General features: G+C 39.1%; 1 protein-coding gene across 1 annotated transcript; it reads left to right on the forward strand.

The window, feature by feature from the left end:
* Positions 1–20,146: 20,146 nt before the first annotated feature.
* LOC141708232 (septum site-determining protein minD homolog, chloroplastic) lies at positions 20,147–21,539 on the forward strand. The gene has a single exon (XM_074511750.1). The coding sequence runs from the start codon at positions 20,299–20,301 to the stop codon at positions 21,283–21,285; it is 987 nt and encodes a 328-aa protein (XP_074367851.1). The 5' UTR covers positions 20,147–20,298; the 3' UTR covers positions 21,286–21,539.
* The last annotated feature ends 269 nt before the right edge of the window (positions 21,540–21,808 follow it).

Raw genomic sequence — 21,808 nt, forward strand, 5'->3', positions numbered from 1 at the left:
TTGAATGTTGGTCTATTGACCCTGGAAGAACTGGCAACAAGGTTGACCATGCCCCTATCTGCTAGAGGTAAGGAAATATTCATTCCTAGATTCATTATGTCTACTTTAAATCATAAAGTCACAGACATATACTTGTTGAATGGTATAGATAGCACTAAAATTGGCAACTGTAAGCAAGTGTCCAAAATATTATTTGGTTCACTTAGTACAGGGAACAAGGTAAATGTGAGTCTGAAAATCACTCCATATATGATGGAGAGATTTAGAACTTACCCTTACCCAATGCCAGACATGAGATCTAATGTACAGCCTAGCACAGCTATGATCCCTGAACCTGTGGAAGTACAAACACAGGAACACCCATAGGGACCTTCCCAAGCTGAAACCATTTCTTCAGTACCTTTAGTAGCTAGGAAACCAACCACCTCATCTTCCCAAAAGGATGAGGTGAGTAAAAGGAAGAGAAAGGAGGTGACCCTAACAGCTATGAATGAGAGTGGTAAGAATCAAACAGAAGCAGAGTCACCCTTGGTTAAGAGATCAAAGAAGAGTAAGAAAACTGAGCTGACCACTCAAGCCACCTTTATATCCTCCCAGAAGGATGCAGTTGTAACAATGGGGACTAAACAGACTCTAGATACATCCTCTCAATAGGGTGTGTCTATTGAAAAGAGCATTCACCCCAATGCATCCTGTATAGAGTCTGCACAGCCTCCACTTAATCAAATCCAAGTGTATGGTAGAAGAAATAAGGATGACACACACAGTGAGGGCACATTTTTTGAAGCTCCCTCATTCATTCAGGGGGAGCTGCCAACACTCACTTCTGAACAACAGCTTCTAATCTCACAAATTTCTTCTCTACCTACAGCACTTGAATCAAATTCTCAAGTGCAGACTAAATCAAGTGACTTGGTTCAAGAAACCTTGCTCACCACCCAGACACTACAATCAAATAGTGAGAGGCTACTAGCTGGGGTAGACCTTGATGACACCATCAAAACCATGGGGAATTCATCAGTTTTTACTGAAGACTCCATGGAGATACTAAATGCACCTTCATGTGCAAATCATTCTTCACAGATTATTAGGTTTGAGGGTAGTACTCCTAAAGGGGAGCTATCTAAATCCTCTCCAATTCAATTGGAAGTTCCTCATGTAGGAATAACTCCCCTCAAAACCCTAGCAGATATTGCTTTGGCAGTAGATGCTAGGAGTATAATTGCCAATGATCCTGTTATGGGGGAGGCAAGTTTATCACATTCAAGTGGCAGTGCTTTGCAAGAAGCACAAGGGTTTGAGACTGGTGCACATGACAATAACCCAGTCAAATCCCCTTCAATTCAATTGGAGGTTCCCACTACATGTGAAGAACAACAACTTGTCAAAACCATAGAGCAATCTGTGAGGAAAACTGTGATTTCAGTCACAGGTGGTTCTGATTCACAACCCTCCAGATCTCAATCGCACATCATCTCCCAATGGCTCCAAGACACTTAAAATCAACCTTCAACAATTGAAGATCTTAGAGTTGATCAACTTGGAGGTCTTGCACAAATCTCACAACAGCTACTCACATCCAACATGTCAAATCAGGACTACCAAGCTATCATGCTCACCTACCAGGATGATGTTGAAGAAACTCAAGTAAAAATTGTTGATGAAGCTGGTCAGGATCCTAATTGTGATGCTTGGTTGGACAAGGAATTCATAATTGAAATGGATGTTATGTTAGCTAAATTCAGGGAAGAATACATCACAATTATGGGAAGTAATGCCAGATCTCTGACTCCATAAGAGGTATATGATGTCATCAATGAGGTCTATAAAGCTCAAATTAAGGCTTTCCATAACTTTGGAAAAGCACTTCAAATCACATTGAATGGACATCAAGACAAGATTATGAAGATGGTCAGGAAAAAAGTTGGACCAAATCATCCCCTCTCAAACTGAGATCAAAAACCAATTTAAAAGCTTCTTAGAACAAATGTCAAGGTATGATCTCAGTGGGATTGATAAGAGTGTGAATCAGCTGAAAGACTCCTTTGTAGCTTTGTACAAGGTAGTTCAAGATCACATCACTAAATCCAATGACACAAGGTGGAAGTTGGATCAAATGCACACTGCAAGATACACTCTTTCATTTTGGTCATGGATGAAATTCAGAAACATGTGCAAGCTACATTTGGACCATCTACTGATCTCTCTACTACAAGCTCCTCTCCACAAGACCTTCAAGCACTCAAGAAACAAGTAGCTTCTCTAGAAACCTCCAATGCATATCTTAATGCTCAAGTTCAGACTTTGACTTCTGTAGTCAAGAGTCAATAGACAGAAATCAAGACCCTGGTGGACTCTCACATGCATCTCCAAATGCAAAACTCTATTGCTTTGGGAGCCATCATGGGGAAGCTCAACATCCTTCTACCATCACTTCCTGAACAGATAAGGCCTGAAATTCCTACTTCCCTTCTCATGCCTGCCAACAAGACTAATGGGGAGATAGAGGTAAGGCTAGCAAAATCAAGATCATCTACTCAACATGTCCAAGGTGCTGAAAAGAGCTTAAGTCAAGAAGTAGATATTGATATGGAGATGCTCATTAGGGTTGCTGAAGGACCAAGTCTGAGCAGGAAATTTGATGAATTGCTCAACGCTCTAAGGGTTTCTCTCAACAATAACCTCTTCACGCCTTGGACAGGACAATAAATTCATTAAGGGTGATTTTGGTGACTAAAGACAATTTCCAGGAGAAGAGGATAGTGGTCAATATAAATGACTCTGGGGTAGATAGATGTATGCAGGTGTCCCTTAATTATCTTATCTCAAGGAAGGCATCTGAGCTGGATATTCTGATAAACAAAGTCAAAGTGGTGATCCATGACGACACCCTATTGCTAGCTGAACTGAAAAATGCTCAAGTGGCTTCTTTTCCAGAAGCATACCTACAACCAAGCAAGGGAATAATATACATTTTTCCTACCACCAAACACTTCAAACACTTCCAAATCCCTAAATAATGTGTCATGGCCAACAAGAAGCTAATCATGAATCTGGAAACTGCTTTAAAAATAAAGAAGAATAAGACTTTTGAAGATGAAGAGATGATTAAGCTGTTAGGGAGTTATCTAAGGGCTGCTGAAGCCAACTTGCCCAAAACTCAAATCAACAAGGATAATTTGGATGATGATGAGCAGAAAAAAGATGATAAAAAATCTTCTGGCTCAAATCCAAGTCAATCCAGTAGGGTAACTTGAAGTAAGGGTGGAAATAAGAAGAATGATGAGAAGAAGAGAGGGAGTGAGAGGAGAAGCAAGAAGAATCATGATGGCTCAGAACCACACCAGACCCTAAAAATCTAAACACAACTAGCTCAACCTTCAAAGTCAACTATCTCAAACATCACACCACCTCTAACCTTTAAGCCAAAATTTCTATACAAATAAACTGCAAACACCTTTCTTAAAACACCAATCACCTCAAACCAAACCTCTCTTAAGAAAATCACAAACCTACCTTTAGACAAGCCCTCACTCAAAATCAATTACAAGTCTGTTGGGAGAAAACCTAAGAAAGTCAAGCCTACAGAAAAACTAGAAGTCGCTGAAAGGGCCCTCTGGAATTGTTTCAAGCAAAATGACTTTCTACCTTTGAATTGGTGCATCTCAGATGAAGATTATTTTCAAAAACTAGTTGAGGAAATAGTTAGAGTATGGGTTGTATCTTTAAAGGAGGTTAGAATTTATTATGTAGATGGGTCATTCACATTCCTTGGATGTACTTTAATGGATTCTCTCTCTCCCACAGAAATCAAGAGAGTGATAAGCTTGCTTAAAGATAAGGATACTGCTACAAGAGCATGGAGATCAGTTTTGGCTGAGTGGTTGATTGAAAGGGAAGAAAGAAGAAAAAGAAATGAGGCTGAATATGAGGAAAGAAAAAGAAAGTATGATTAAGAGATTGAAATGTTCATGAACAGATCATAAGAACTCAAGGATAAAGGAATCATCAGAATTTCAAAAGATGGAAAGTTTCTAAACATCAAAGCTGACAAATTCTCAAGATTTAGAATTGATTTACTAGACAGTGGTTATCCAAAGCCAGACAATATCAAACTAGTGGAAGCTCTAAGTGGGACACCTATTGTAGAAGAACTTGAAATTCTTGTACTCTTAAAGGATCTCATTAGGGAAGAAACAGAAGCAAAAATAGTTTTTACCTGATGCTTGTAATCATTTAGACTCTATAAAGCTTCTAATGTATAAAAGTTGTAATTATGTCAATTTTATGTATTAGTCTTATTTTTCAGTTTAACTTGGGGTTAGTCTTGTTAACAGGCATGAATTTGTGTTAAGCAATCTTCTCACAAATTGGGGAAGATATGCATGTACTTTAACAAGATTAAGTCAAACTAACAACCCTAAGTAAGTTGTATTGTAATCTTAGTTTGTATTTTGTACTTGTAACATTTTAAAGTCTGTAAAAATGTCGAAAGAGCATATTGGAGTCTTTTTCTTTAAACAGTATCAAGCCTAAGAATTCTATCTGGAAGAAGATCAAGAAATTCATGCCTCAGAAGAATTATGAAGAAGCTTGGAGTTGAATAAATCCGTTTTGCGAAAAATGTTCTAAGTCAAGATCTCTACAAGTCACCGATTTAGTGTTATAGAGTAATCATTCGAGAACTCCAGAATGACTTATAGAGAACTCAGGAAAGCTACTAGAGAACTCAGAGATATCGACAAGTCAAATTGAAGACATAAAGATTGGAGATATTGACAAGTCAATTCTTCACTAGAGAACTCAAAGTTATCGACAAGTAAACATTCATTAGAGAACTCTGAGTTATCGATAAGTCAAAATTGACTAGAGAACTCTGAGTTATCGACAAGTCAATAAGTCACTAGAGAACTCAGAGATATCGATAAGTCAAAGTGAAGATATGAAGATTAGAGATCTTGATAAGCCAAATTCTCTTATAGAGAACTCAGAGACCTCTACAAGTCAAATCAACTATGGAGTATTAGAGATCTCGATAAGTCATTATACTTATCGAGATGTCAAGATCTCTATATGCCTAACTGGAGATCTCGAGGTAAAATCTCAAAGTACAAATTGCAGACCGGTTCAATATCCAAGATTAACAATCAACAAACAATCCAACCCGTTGGATTGACAAGTCTACAAAAAGCAGCTTGATGAGTATGCAAGATCAAGGGTGAAGATTAACTGACAAAGGAAGATCAAAGTTAACACAGTATGCAAAAATATGCTAAGCCAGAAATGGAAGATATACTTTTCCTAAAATGGAAATGATTAGTGAAAGTTTACTAAAGTGAATGGCATCTCTTATTGTACACTGTGTACACCAGCAGTTAACTAAAATATAAGTTAGCACTGGTCCTTTGTTAGGAAGTAACAATTAGATCAGGAATTCTTATATTCTCTCAAGATTGAAGCTAAACTCCTTAACAACAAAGAGCGTAGAAATTTGTAGCAAAACATTATTCATTTTAATATAAAATTAAGTGAGTTTTAAAAGATCTGTGTTATTCATAGCTTGCCTATTTAATTTCTGTTATAACACATCTTACTACAAGATTTGATTTAATTTGTTCAAAACCAAAATAGTTCAAGAAAAACATAAAAACACTAAAACACATTCACCTGCCCTCTGTGTGTAATTCATTACCTAACTCGTTATATAATATTTATCAATAAGAAAACGATCAAGAATTTTACTATTATAATTGTATGGTGTATAAAAAAAATCTAGAAAATGACATGTGTCTCGCACGGGTTATTATGCTAGTTCTAGATTATCCATTGAGTCAACATGACTTCTCAATAAATAATTGCATTGTTATCTGTTTATTGAGATCTCAGACAAAATGTTACAATGACCTCATCATTTAATTGGCTACTCCTCCAATTGTTATCCCTTAGGTTGGTTAGCATTTGGAGGTTACATTATGTCTTTACATAATTATGAAAATATAGTTTTCTTTATCATCATAATTTAGGTTTGATTCATAACAAAAATCACAAACCAAAGCTATTTTGTGAGCCCGTAGGGTTTACCCAGTACGCACCTGAAGGGTAGCGGCTGCAGGTTATCTACGATAAAAAAAACGACGACCATCATTTTTACAGAATACCCAGCCTTATTTAACAACAGTGGCATCAAAATGAAGGACTCTTCAAAAATTACGATTTGGTATGTGGAACGTAAATAACTGAGATCTTCAGCTCTGTGAATCAAAGGATAATGTCGTTGAACAAATTAAAACTGCAAAAAATATTACATGACTTATTAATAGTTATCTGAAATTATTAAAATTTTTATAGAAATAGAAAAATTAGATTTATGATATCTATACTTATGGAAAATAGTATCCAATAACTCATTGAACTATTTTTATCTCGTAATTAAAATAACTAGCTCAAAAGTAATAACTTACAGGGAATGGTTATAAATTTTTTATTTACCATCTTTACGAATCAAAGTGCAATAATTTATCATTATTTAGAACATAATCTTGATCGAACCTATATTTGCTCAATGGATATAATCCGCTAAAATAAATAAAAAAATATATCAAAATTACTCAAAATTAGAAGATTCCGAAAATGCGAAAATAATGAATTTTCAAAAGATCTTTGTAAAATAATTATGCAACATGCCAACTCGCGCGAAACAAGACAAACACACATAATACATTACACGTGCTTTTCAGAAACGACTGCAGGTAGCGCCTAATATCATATAATGTCTTGGAAACATTTGAAACTGAAATAAACACATAATATTTCATTTAACATTTAATACAATAGTCATTAAACTCTATTTTTAAATATTTTTTAACAACTCACCGTCTATTAGAGTAAACCTGAATCAAGTACAAAATATTATATTTGATATAGATAAAATATCCATTCGATCCCCAAAATTATAAAACAAATTCAATTTACTGATAACAATAAAAAAATCTGCTTTTAATAAAAGTTTGAAAATATGAAAATAACTAAATACTTTGATAATACTGACAATGACCGATATAAAACTACCGATTAGCACATTAAGCCATTGATAGACATGAACTCATTACACGAAAATAAAATATTCATAATTTTATTTTTTTCATATCAATAAAATCATAAAAATACTCTCTCATATTTACTTTATAAAGCCGGAGGGAAAGAGTGAGTTTATAAATTTCTCTTACGTTTAGATTCTGAAAATTCAGAATAATATACACTATATATCGCACCACATTTCATTCTACTCGATTTTTGTGTTAGGTAGTAACTTAAAATTTTGATCAAACCATTCATATTAGTGAATTTTGGATTTGAAGAAAAAGCGACACCATCCGCATCTATACAATTATATTAAAAACGAAATAGTGAAAGGTTGGTTGTTGATCCTTAGTCATCTTTATTTTGGCAACTCAAAATCTGTAATTATATTTAATATAAAACACCATTCTTAATAGACTAATACTCGTAATATAATTATATAAGTACAAATAGAATTAAATATGTATAATGGTTTCCAGCTGTAACAAAATAATATATACTATTGACCCGGGTCAAAAAATTATATTATTGAGCCGTTGTAAAACAAAATAACTAAATATGTATAATGATCTCTTGCTATAAAATATATATATACACTTATCACCCGGACCAAAAAAATTATACTATTGAACCGATTTAAAATAAAATTAAAATTAGAATAACAGCCAGGTGATAGGGATGAATAAATCTTGATTCCATAATTAGTTATTACAGTTTGGACTCCAAGGCCCAATAAGAAAATGTATGACATTCTGACCAGAAAGGTTAACATGTTGATCAGGCCTGATGGACCGGATCAGGCCTGATGAGACAAAGAAGGCCCAAAAACCCTGATTATTTATTAAATTCATAATTAATAAATAAGGGAGAAAAACAGCTATTAAGATAAGTCCTAGTGGGGATATAAATCCTTGTAGATTGGCCTCAAGGGGACCTAAAAGGATAAGGAATCGGTTTCCTACTATCTAGGACTCCAAAGTCCATTCTAATTATGAGACTTGCCCACCAAGTCTCCTATACCAAGTCCAATTCAAGGACTTCCAACATCTATATAAGGGGTCTCACCCCACAAATCAGAACGACGTTTTTTGGCTTGATTCTCTAATTCACAGAGATACGTAGGCATCTCGTAAAGGCAGAGTTAAGCTACGAAACATGAGAGCAGCCATTAAAGGCCTTGAGCTCACGTAACTTAGTAATAAATACAGTAATTATATATATTAATTTTTTATCCATAACATTTGGCGCCGTCTGTGGGAAAGCACAACAACAACCATGGCGAGAACACGGAGAACAATTAGAGCTCTGGAGGAAGGAACACCATCAGGGACAACTCAGGTGATTTCGTCAACCATGGAGATTCCTCCCCATTCAACTTATGCATCTACTCAAGGGGAAGCCCAGATAAGGGCAACTCAACCTCAGCCACAAGGGACAACTCCCCCGACTATTCAAGGTACGAATCCTCAAGTTCAACAAGTACATGTACCTGTGAATTCTCGACCCGTCGGGTATGAATATTCAACTGTTGTTACTACTAACCCCCCTTATGGGATGCCCCTTTACCCCGAGGTTGGAGGAAGTGGATATGCTGGGCGGAGTGAAGCACGAGGGCAATCGCCCCCTATATACGAGGTTTGGCTCCTATCCCCGAGGATCGAGAATTTTCTGGTCCTTACACTGAGAGAGACTCCGAATCTTCGGATGATGAAGTGGATGATGAAGTGGCCCCAAGAAGGAGACGTCCTGGCAAAGAGCCGATGGCCGATGGAAGACAACACCCTCGAAGCACCCAAGGGGCGAATCCCCAGGAAGTGCAGGAAAGGATCAGGGCTCATGAGGCTGAGATCCAAAGGCTGAGGCCTGACTTGGAAGCTCACCAGGCCACCAGACCCCAGATACCTCCTAGGGGAGGAACCCCCCTCCTGTCATAGACCTGGATGGTCCAGTACGAAGAAGGGCTGTCGCCCCAAGAACTGATCCAAGCAATCTCCTTCCCCTTGGAGATCCTGATGATCCAACTCCACCTTTCACAGAAGAGATAATGAATGCCCATATCTCAAGGAAATTCAAGATGCCCACTATCAAAGCCTATGATGGCACGGAAGACCCCGCTAATCATGTTAGGACATTCTCTAATACACTGCTGCTGCAACCCGTGAATGATGCTATAAAGTGTCGGGCCTTCCCTCAAACCCTGTCGGGTATGGCTCAAAGATGGTACAGTCGCTTGCCCCCAAACTCTATTGGATCGTTCAGAGAGTTAAGTCAGGCTTTTATTAAGCAGTTCATCAGTGGGAGAGTCCATGAGAAAAGTTCAGCATCTCTTATGAGTATTGTGCAGGGAGCTAAGGAATCCTTGAGAGATTACCTGAATCGTTTCACAAAGGAGGTTTTAAAAGTCCCGGACCTTGATGATAAGGTGGTCATGATAGCACTGCAACAAGGAACTAGGGATGAGTTTTTCAAGATGTCCTTGGCCAAACGTCCCCCTGAAAGCATGTTGCAGCTCCAAGAGAGGGCAGGGAAGTATATCAAGGTTGAAGAAAGTATGAGGAAGACCGTAGTAAGTAATGAGCCCACTGGAAACAAGAAGAGGAAAACTGATTTAGAATATATTGCAAAGGGCAAGTATCCTAGAACCGAACAAAATTCTGATTCAACCCCCAAGAAGGAAGGATCTGGGCAAAAGTTCACTGAATATGCTAAGCTGAATGCTCCTAGAAGCCAGATTTTGATGGAGATTGAGAAAGATAGAGATATTCGTTGGCCTAAGCCCTTGAAGGCTGATCCCGCCAAACTAGATAAGAGCAAGTATTGCAGATTTCACAAAGATGTTGGCCATGACACCGATGAGTGTAGGCAATTGAAAGACGAAATTGAGTTTTTGATTCGAAAAGGAAGATTGAACAAATATACTGGAGAAGGAGGGGACATGAATAATAATGGAAGGAAGAACTTTGAAGATCGTAGGAGGGACCAAGACGATCAGGGGCGGAATCCCCAACCTAGAGGGCCGGTTATAAATGCAATTTTTGGAGGGCCGCGACCTCGAGGGCCTGTGATAAACACGATCTTTGGAGGCCCAACTGCTGCTGGATTGTCCAAAAATTCCAGAAAGGCATATACTAGAGAGGTTATGCATATTGTAGGAGAAGCCCCGAAGAGGTCCAGGACAGAAGTAACATTGGCTTTTGATGATTCTGACCTAGAGGGTGTAAAGTTTCCTCATGACGACCCCCTGGTCATAACACCGATAATAGGAAATAGCCCAGTTAAGAGGGTCCTTGTGGATAATGGTGCTTCTGTGGATATCTTGCTCCACGATACCTTTCTAAGGATGGGGTATAATGACTCCCAGTTGATGCCAACCGATATGCCGATATATGGATTTGCTGGAGTAGAATGTCCTGTAGATGGGATAATCAAGTTGCCAACCACCATAGGTACAGAACCAAGGCAAGCAACACAGATGTTGGACCTTGTGGTAGTAAAGGCTAGTTCGACCTATAATGCTATCATGGGAAGAACAGGGATACATGCCTTTAAGGCAGTCCCTTCTTCTTATCATTCAGTTATGAAATTTCCAACTCGAGATAGGATTGGAGAAGAAAGAGGAGATCAAAAAATGGTAAGAAGCTGTTATGTGGCCTCTTTGAGGGCAGATGGAGTCGGGGGGCAGGTTCTTCCTATTGAAGATATGGATGTCCGAGAAAATGACGAGAAGAGAGGAAAGCCAGCAAAAGACTTGGTTTCGGTTCCTTTAGACCCCGAGAATCCTGAGAGGATGACTTTCATTGGAGCCACACTAGAGGAGCCCCTTAGAGGGAAGTTGGTGAAATTTTTGCAAGAAAATAGTGATGTATTTGCATGGTCAACAGTTGATATGCCAGGCATAGACCCGGAGTTGATTACTCACAAGCTAAACATGGATCCAAGCCGGAAGACAGTGAAGCAAAAGAAAAGAAATTTTGCCCCGGAAAGACAAGAGGCTATAAAACAGGAAGTAGAGAAGCTCCTAGAGGCTGGTTTTATTAAGGAGATTCAATTTCCGGAGTGGTTAGCAAACCCTGTAATGGTGAAGAAGGCTAATGGAAAGTGGAGGATGTGTATAGACTTTACTGATCTGAATGATGCATGCCCTAAAGACTGTTTTCCATTACCAAGGATTAATACTTTGATTGATGCCACTGCTGGGCATGAGATGCTGAGTTTCATGGATGGATTTAGCGGATATAATCAGATTAAGATGCACAAGGATGACATTCCCAAGGTATCATTTATCACTGACTTTGGTGTTTATTGTTATCTTGTTATGGCGTTTGGTCTTAAGAATGCGGGAGCCACCTATCAAAGGTTGGTAAATAAAATTTTTAAGGATCTTATTGGTAAGACTATGGAAGTCTATGTTGATGACATGTTAGTCAAGAGTCTAGTAAAGACTGATCATATAACCCATTTGAGGGAAGCCTTTGAGATCCTGAGGTACCACAAGATGATGTTGAATCCTACGAAGTGCGCTTTCGGAGTAGGATCTGGAAAATTCTTGGGATTGATGGTCTCAAAGAGAGGAATTGAGGCTAACCCCGATAAAATAAAGGAAATCCTGGACATGGAACCACCAAAAACTGTCAAGGATGTTCAGAAGCTCACAGGAAGGGTCGCTGCGCTAGGACGATTCATCTCCAAGTCAGGAGACAAGTGCTTGTCATTCTTCAAGTCACTAAAGAATATCAAAGACTTTGTATGAAATGAGGAAAACCAGAAGGCATTTGAAGAGTTAAAGAAATATATGGCTCAGGCCCCGTTGTTGGCCAAACCATCTTTGAATGAAGTTTTATTCTTGTACTTGGTTGTTTCAGAGAGCGCCTTGAGCGCGGTGTTGGTTAAGGAGGAGCTAAAAGTCTAGAAACCCGTATATTATGTCAGCAAAATTTTGCATGGTGCTGAATTGAATTATTCAACTATTGAGAAATTTGCTCTAGCCTTGGTAATGGCTTCGAGAAAACTGCGTCCTTACTTTCAGGCTCATCAGATTGAGGTGCTAACGAATCAGCCACTGAGAAATATCATTCACAGTCCCAAGGCAAGTGGGAGATTGATTAAGTGGGCAATAGAGTTGGGAGAGTTCGATCTCAAGTATAAACCACGTACGACCATAAAAGCCCAGGCACTAGCAGACTTCGTGGTGGAATGTACCATACCCAACCAAGAAGTCGGGGGGCAGGAAGATACCATACCTCAAGACAAGGGAGTCGATAATGGGGACAGAGAGAAGGATGATAAGGAGAAAGAATATTGGGTTCTCTATTTTGATGGAGCATCAAAAAAAAATTCTAGTGGAGCAGGGTTGGTTTTGCAAAGCCCTGATGGGTTCTTAATTGAGTATGCTATGAAGCTAGACTTCCCAACCACAAACAATGAGGCAGAGTATGAAGCCCTGATAGCTGGCCTTGGTCTAGCTGGGACACTTAGAGTCAAAAACTTAAAGGTCCGTGGAGACTCGAAGCTGATCATATCCCAGGTAAAGGGAGAATTTGAGGCAAGGGATGATACGATGGCTAAGTATGTCCGCCTAGTAAGGGCTGTGATGACCCAATTTAATGAATGCCATGTTGAACACATTCCAAGGGAAGAAAATGCTAAGGCAGATGCGCTATCAAAGTTTGCTTCATCTGAGATAGAAAAAAGTTCAGGAAGTGTGTACTTCCGTGTTTTGAAGACACGAAGCATAGATGTTAAGCTTGTGGCTCCCATAGGCCTGGGGACGTCATGGATTGATCCTATCAAGGCTCACATTCAAACCGGTTGGTTGCCAAGTGATGCAACTGAAGCACGGAAGTTAACTATTCGAGCACTAAGGTACTCTTTGATAGATGGGATTCTTTACAAAAGATCTTTCGTGGTTCCCTACTTGAGGTGTCTCAGGCCCGATGAGGCACGCTTGGCTCTTGAAGAAGTGCATGAAGGTATTTATGGACAACACTTGGGGGGCAGGGCCTTGGCTCATAAGATAACTCGTTTAGGCTTTTATTGGCCAGAAATGATGGCTGATGCCAAAGAATATGTGAAGAAATGTGACCGCTGTCAGAAGCATGCACCTGTTGTTAGATAACCCCCCGAGATGCTGACCTCTATCAACTTACCCATTCCTTTTGCTATGTGGGGAATGGATATTTTGAGGCATTTTCCCATGGCCACAGCACAAAGGAAGTTTCTGATTGTAGCCATTGATTATTTCACCAAGTGGATCGAAGCCAAACCCTTGGCCAAGATCACAACTAAGCAGGTTGCACAATTCCTGTGGGAAAACATTATGTGCCGATATGGAATTCCCCGTATCCTCGTCACTGATAATGGAACACAATTCAACAATGAGGAATTCAAGAAGTATTGTGAAGAAAATGAAATTGAGTTACGGTTCACCTCTGTGGCTCACCCACAAGCTAATGGGCAAGCGGAAGTAGCAAATCGAATAATCCTGGATGGACTAAAAAAGAGAATCGAGAAGTCAAGAAATAATTGGGTGGATGAGATACTTCCCATATTATGGGCCTATAGGACTACCTGTAGAGTCACGACAGGAGCGACGCCCTTCATGTTGGCATATGGGGCAGAAGTAGTAGTTCCAGTGGAGATATCACATTCCTCTCCAAGGATTCGGGCTTTCAATGCAGAAGAAAATGAGGAAGGGCAGAGGTTAGCCCTGGATCTAATTGATGAAGTGCGAGATGAGGCACATGCAAAGATAGTGGAATACCAGAAAAAAGCTTCGTTTATTACAATCTAAGGGTTAAAGATAGATTCTTCAAGCAAGGAGATTTGGTATTAAGGAAAGTGGAAGCTTCTGGTGCAGGACAGAAAGGAAAACTTGCCCCAAAAAGGGAAGGGCCGTACAGAGTCAAGAACGTTCAGGGTAGAGGAACCTACAAGCTGGAGACTATGGATGGTTTTGAAGTCCCGAGAACCTGGCACGCACAAAACCTGAAGGTTTACTACGTGTAAGATAGTCGAAGTACGATTCTCACTTGTCATTGTGACAAATAGGTTTAAAAGCACCTTGAAGCTTTGCTTGCGTAGGATTTTATATTCCAGTAGAATTTACATTGTCTAGTTATTATTGATTAGGGTCGAACCCATGCTATGTAAGGTTTTGGAAAACCAGACTTCATATTAAAGAGTTTGAAATTATTTCAATCTAAGGATGTTTAAAGTTCAAATGCATATTAAGATTGTAAAGATAAAATAGAAAGAGGCAAGTAAGGAAAGCAGCATATGTAATAACCCCGAAGGGTAACAAGTTCTGACATAAACAAAGTTCACATATTGTCTAGGAAGAAGATATACATAAAAAAAACTTAGGCCTCGGAAGGCTCGGATTCTTCGGAACCACTATCCGAAGTCTCCTCGGACGTCTCAGTCGTCCCCTCAGAAGTCCCCGTAGAGGTTCCATCAGAACCGCCTTCGGATGCTTTAGATGATGCGGAAGACACTGGATTCTGAGGCGCAGCCCTTGGAGGCTCCTCCACCCTAACCTTCTTTACAGCAGGCGCAGAATCTTCTTCGGAAGAAGTCTCCTCCTCCCAAGAGTTGGACTCGAGTTCTTTCCTCTTGTGGCTTGGGCTCCCTGAAGGGCCGTCTTTGATCAGATCAGCAAGCTTGTCAGTAACACCCCCAAGCTCCGGAACTCGCACAGGGCAAGGAAAGGAGGACTGCTCAAGGACTTCTGGAAATTCATCTTGGACGGCCTCCACAGCAGCATCCCAGCCTTCTTTATAGCTAACTGGGTGTAGGAGGGCATCGTGCTCCACCATCAAGTCCTTGAACTCCTGGGTGTCCATCCAGCCGTCAAAGGCTTTATCCTTCTGAGCCTTCAGAATAACATTTTCAGCCCGGTCCGTTTCCAGGTCAGAAGTGGAAGAGGCCAGTTGAGCTTCAAGGGCCTCTATCCTCTGGTTGGCCTCCTCCAACTTCTTATTAGCATCCTCCAGGCCAACCTTTCAAGCCTTAGCTTGGTGAATCGCCCCTTGGAAATGGGTGTTAGCCTGCAAGAGAAGCAGCAAAAGTATGAGAAAAGAAACGTAAAAAGGCAAGTATGAAGGGCATAGGAAAAGGACGTACCGTCGCTAAAGCCTGGGCTCCGAACAGCTCATTCCCCTCTAAGTCCTGTTGAAGGACAAAGTCTTGATAGTCCATCGGGGAGATGGAATGCTTAGACCATTCCTTGGACAGCGCCGTGCTGCCAACGATTGAATCCTTGCCCCGGATCCCCCAAGCAGGTTGAAAATAGGCCCCTGGCCTCTGCTTGGTGCGCAAAACTTGGCTGGGGCCTTCCTCGCCTGGTTCCATTGCTTGAAGGAGGAACTCAGGGAAGCGGTCACCAAGGCGTGGGTCTTTAAAGACCTTTCCAGCCCGCTTCATCCTGGTTGTCTCCAGGTCTTTAGGCTTGGTAGCCTCCTCAATCTTCTCAGCCACTGCGACAAGCGAGATAAGTTGAAGAATCAGCGGAATAAAAAATAAAGGAGATAAAAAAGAGGTAAGGAAGGAAACTTACTTTTCTTAGGGACGGGCGAGAGGCCACGTTCTACCAGGACGGTCTCCCGGATAAGGTCCCAAGAATGGGAAGTCCCATTATCTTGCGTAAGGAGGTTGAAAGATCTAGCCTCCTCCTCAGACAGAGTTATATCATTTGGGCTCCCATCGACGGCAAGCCCAAAGGACGATCGAAATAGGGTGCCCCAATCTCCACCCTCCCAAACGATGAACAAAAAATCTTTCTTCCACCCCAAGTTGTTGTCCGGGATGGACTTCCCGTTCACAATATGGGGAATAGTGGGGCGCTGGTTTAGAGAAACCCAACCCGGACTTTTATCAGGGCTGTTTTTGAACTGGAAAATTTTCCTGAAAACGGCAACGGAAGTAGGGACATTGTGCTTGGCACATTGTGACAGATAGCACAGAATGAGCCTCCAAGAATTAGGGGGAGTTGGCAAGGGCTGATGCCCACATCAGCCGGTAATAGAGGAATGAACGGATGAAAAGGGAGTCTGATACCTGCCCTTAGAGTATCCCTATATACGCATAAGGCGTCCTTCTTCCACTGACAGGCCCTATCGGCCGGACCTGCAAGAACCAGCTTAAAAGGTTCCTTGATTTTGAAGTAGCTGCTCAACTTTTCCAGCTCCTTGGGATCCCGCAAAGCACTAATATGGTCGTGCGCGTCCAGATGCGCATCAGACGGGTACTCATCCCCTCGAGTGTTGATCATGTCGATTAAAGAAGTATACCTTGATCGAATAGGGAATTCGTTGGACTTTCTAGCCACATTCATTTTGGCCAAGCGAGTCATTTTCTTGTCAGCCATCTGAAAAGGAGGGGGGCACATAGACATGTTATCCTAAAAAAAAAGAAAAAAAAACACAAGAATGGAAAAGAAAACACAAGAAGTAAAGGGAGGGATTTTACCTGAATAAGCGCTCCTAAAAAAGGCTTTGAGCTCCGACTTGCTGTTATTACTCTGAGAAACTTAGCAGGAGGAGAAAGAGGAAAAACTTAGAAATGAGAAAGTGAGCAGAAGTAGCATCTCCTTACTCCTTTATATAAAAGGAAAAGGGAAGTTGAAGGGACGAAAGCCCATTAAGAAAAGAGGCCCAAAGAAAAAAGCCCAGAAAAATGGAATATTCCAGAATAATTCCAAGAAATTCTAGAGAATTCCAAATCAATAAAGAGGCCCAATAAGATTTAAGGCCCAATAAAGAGGCCCAATAAGATTAAAGGCCCAATAAAGAGGCCCGCTAAAATAAGGCCCAATAAAGAAGGCTAGGCCCAAATCCAATTAGGATTTGGAAAATATAATAACCTAAATTGTAGCCCTAAAAGTTGTAAGGCCCAATGAATTTTGCTAGTAGAAGACCAGAATTCAGGTCGAATTCCGGATCGTGAATCCTTCCCGAAATCTTTCGAGCAGGCACCCGAAAATAACGGGAAAAAAGACCAGGATTCAGGTCGAACTCCAGGTCGTGGATCCTGCCCGAAATCTTTCGAGCAGGCACCCGAAAATAACGGGTAAAAAAGACCAGGATTCAGGTCGAATTCCAGGTCGTGAATCCTGCCCAAAATTTTTCGACTAGACACACGAAAACAACGGAAATAACAGGACTGGATTGAGGTCGAAGCTTCGACCAGGAATGAGGTCGAAATGAACCAAGTATTTTTTAAGAATGGGGTTTAAAACCTAGACTAAAACCCAGGTCGAAAATCGACTAGGATCCTGGTCGAAAACCAGGTCGTGAATCCTAGTCGAAATCCTTCAACCAGGAAGCATGAGAAACAGAGAATTTTCGAACAGGATTCAGGTCGAAACATCGACTAGAATCCTGGTCGAAATCCTAGTCGAAAAGTTCAAGACCAGGAATTGAAAAGAGGGGTAAGTTTTCGACCTAGATCCAGGTCGAAAGTTCGACTAGGATCCTGGTCGAATTCCAGGTCGTGGATCCTAGTCGAACTCCTTCGACCAGGATTGCAAGACTGACCCATATTTTCGACTAGGATCCAGGTCGAAATTTCGACTAGGATCCTGGTCGGAAAAGGGCTGAAAATCTGAAAAATCCCAGAAAAATAAGGATAAATTCCAGAAATTAAAGGAAAAAATCCAGAAAATTAAGAAAAAATCCCGGAGTCAAGGGAAAAAATTCCTGGAAATTAAGATAATTCTTGAATAAAGGGAATAAAAGTAAATCGTTGTAAACGTGTAGGTCGCTCCACAATTTACACAAAACGATACCCAGTAAGGGAATAAGTGAACTTAACTTTCGCGAAATCTTATACGGTTTCTCAAAAGTTGGGGGGCAAATGATAGGGATGAATAAATCCTGATTGCATAATTAGTTATTACAGTTTGGGCTCCAAGGCCCAATAAGAAGATGTATGACATTCAGACCAGAAAGGTTAACATGTTGATCAGGCCTGATGGACCGGATCAGGCCTGATGAGACAAAGAAGGCCCAAAAACCCTGATTATTTATTAAATTCGTAATTAATAAATAAGGGAGAAAAACATCTATTAAGATAAGTCCTAGTGGGGATATAAATCCTTGTAGATTGGCCTCAAGGGGACCTAAAAGGATAAGGAATCAGTTTCCTACTATCTAGGACTCCAAAGTCCATTCTAATTATGAGACTTGCCCACCAAGTCTCCTATACCAAGTCCAATTCAAGGACTTCCAACATCTATATAAGGGGTCTCACCCCACAAATCAGAACGACGTTTTTTGGCTTGATTCTCTAATTCACAGAGATACGTAGGCATCTCGTAAAGGCAGAGTTAAGCTACGAAACACGAGAGCAACCATTAAAGGCCTTGAGCTCACGTAACTTAGTAATAAATACAGCAATTATATATATTAGTTTTTTATCCATAACACCAGGGATAAAAGAAAATAATATACACTATTCATACGGTTTTAAACAACATTATATTACTGATCCAGGTTAAAGTAAAAAATAAAAAATCTAAATATAGTTATTTGATTTGTTGGGACTAAAATACGATAATAAATATTACTGGTACGGTTTAAAATAATATATAGTACTGATCCGGGTTAAAACTATATACAACTAATTTTAACTCATTCAGGCTAAAACTAAACACAACTAATTCATTGGTTGATATAATGACATCGAGTTAAAACAAACAATAAATATTACCTAACTAGACTAAAACTAAATAATATTCAACATGACAAAAATATAATGAAAAATAAACTAAATATAATTACTTGAATTTGGTTGATATAAAAGTCTTATATAATGAAAGGTTTTATTTTATGTCTTCAATATCCATTTCATTTTATAAAACGAAAACTAAAGACAATATTATTTTATTCAAAGGAGGACATTATTCGTTAATTTGTATGATAGGGTCGGATAAACACAAAAAAATATATATTGTCAATCCGAGCTAAAATAAATTTATATAGTTAATTGAAGATAAAAACTTAAAATCTAAGAATAATTAGACCAACTTATATATATATAATATACACAAACATGTTTTTATTATGGCTAAAAAAAATTATATAATATATCCAAATTTAAATAAATTATATTAAAATTTGAATATAATTACTTGAATTTTGTCTATATAATGTGTTTAGGCTAAAATAAAATAATGTGTACAACTGAAGATTAAAACAAGGCTAAAATCAAATTAAAGATGATTCCCACTATTGATTGTGTTAAAATATTAAAATAAAATAATTAATAAAATATAAAAAATTTAAATAATTGAATATTAAAATTAAAAAATATAATTATAGTTATTTAAAATAACCGTGCATCACACGGGTTATAGGCGGGTTATAGAATAGTGTTAATAAATAGCGTGATACCTATTTAGCAAAAAACAAATAGTTTGATACCCAAAAAATATACTTTCGTCGTCCATTTTCATTTTTATAACTCTTGTTCATTATTCTAAAAATCGGCCGATTAACCGATTAATCAAAGTTCGGACGGGTCCCGTCTCGATTAATCGGAAATCGGGTCAAAGTGCGTTTTTTTTACAAAATCGGTCAAAAGTCGGTCGATTCGGTCAAAATTTGGTCAATTCGGGTCAAAAATCGGCCAGTTCGATTAAAATGTGAAAATTAAAAAAAATAAAGAAAAACTGAAATTCAAAATTATAGTTAATATTTAATAATAATATATTCACTTATATTGACTATCAGATACCTTTAAATCCTAATCTCTAATAATTGAATAAGTTTTTTCAATTAAATTACTTTTATTTCTCCCTAATATACTCGAGTGATTCATTTCATGTAATTCATTTCCGTAAATATCAAATATAATGCGGTATTATTCTTGTAAATTTTATGTAAACTTAATAAAATTTAAATAGAAATTTAAATATTTTTATTTAATAAATTAAATTATTCCGATTAATACTCCGATATAAATAATTTGATACCCGAAAAATATATTTTGGTCATCCATTTTCATTTTTATATCTCTTGCTTTGACACATCTTGCAATTAGGTTACCAGGCCTAAAACCATTCTGTGACTTCTTCCCCTCCCTTCTCTTACAAACTCCCTCCCTCCCCCCCCCCCACCCCAATCTTGCACTACATTACTTGTCCACTTGTACTCACTCACACGCAATGTCCTTTTATCTCTAACCCTAATTAAATCTCAAAACCCCTAATTATTTTCAACAATGACATCTCTACTCACACACTCAAACCCCATCTCTTATCTCCCCAATTCTTCTCCCACACCCTCAAAATCACCTTTTTTCACACACTCTAAAACCCTAAAACCCTTCAAAAGCAAACCCCTAACAATTAAATCAATTCTCCAGTACAATCGAAAACCCGAACTCGCTGGCGACACTCCTAGAGTCGTTGTAATCACTTCTGGCAAAGGCGGTGTGGGAAAAACCACCACCACTGCCAACATTGGTCTGTCTTTAGCTCGATTAGGCTTTTCGGTTGTCGCCATTGATGCTGATGTTGGTTTACGTAATCTTGATCTTTTGTTAGGTCTCGAGAGTCGGGTTAATTATACTGTTGTGGAGGTTTTGAATGGGGATTGTAGGCTTGATCAGGCTTTAGTTAGGGATAAGAGGTTTTCGAATTTTGAGTTGTTGTGTATATCCAAGCCGAGGTCGAAGCTTCCTATTGGGTTTGGTGGTAAGGCTTTGGTTTGGCTTGTTGATGCGTTGAAGGATAGGGAGGAAGGGTGTCCGGATTTTATTTTGATTGACTGTCCGGCTGGCATTGATGCGGGGTTTATAACTGCGATTACGCCTGCCAATGAGGCGGTGTTGGTGACTACTCCGGATATTACTGCATTGCGTGATGCGGATAGGGTTATTGGTTTGTTGGAATGTGACGGGATTAGGGATATCAAAATGATGGTGAATAGGGTTAGGACGGATATGATTAAAGGTGAAGATATGATGTCGGTGTTGGATGTTCAGGAGATGTTGGGGTTGGCATTGTTGGGTGTTATTCCGGAGGATTCTGAAGTTATTCGGAGTACTAATAGGGGGTTTCCTTTAGTGTTGAATAAGCCGCCTACATTGGCAGGCTTGGCATTTGAACAGGCTGCTTGGAGATTAGTAGAGCAGGATAGTATGAAGGCAGTCATGGTCGAGGAAGAACCCAAAAAACGCGGCTTCTTTTCATTTTTTGGAGGGTAGGAATTTGAATTTTTTTCAAAAACGTTTGTGGAATTCTTTGGAGGGGGGTTGTTTTTGGATGATGAGGGTGTGCTTTATGGTTTTGGCATGTTGAAACGAAGGATCACGGACAATGTGTACATGATAGGTAATCTTTTCTTTAATCTAATTGTTTCACCTTTATGAGCTACATATGTTGGAGCGCTAGTGTTATATTAGATAATGCTTTTGTCGAATGTAAGGAATTGTATTTCAGTGAAATTATTTATTGATGCTGATTGAGTTTGTTATTTGATATGATCTGAAAATTTGGAATCCAATTATTCTGTTTCACACATTTAAATTTGAGTTGATTCCATTGTTTAACTAATCTCGTGCTTAGTATGAACACATTGCATAAAGATACAGCTAACAATGAACAGCTTAGTAGATTTTCCCAAAGCGTAACTAATTTACCAAGCCAGTCATGAACTCAGCTGCTTTTTTTAATATTATTTTTTAATCTTCAAATGCTCTTACCACCTTGCATTGTTAGTTAAAGAGT

Source organism: Apium graveolens, chromosome 2, assembly GCF_009905375.1.
Source record: "Apium graveolens cultivar Ventura chromosome 2, ASM990537v1, whole genome shotgun sequence".
Taxonomy (NCBI): domain Eukaryota; kingdom Viridiplantae; phylum Streptophyta; class Magnoliopsida; order Apiales; family Apiaceae; genus Apium; species Apium graveolens.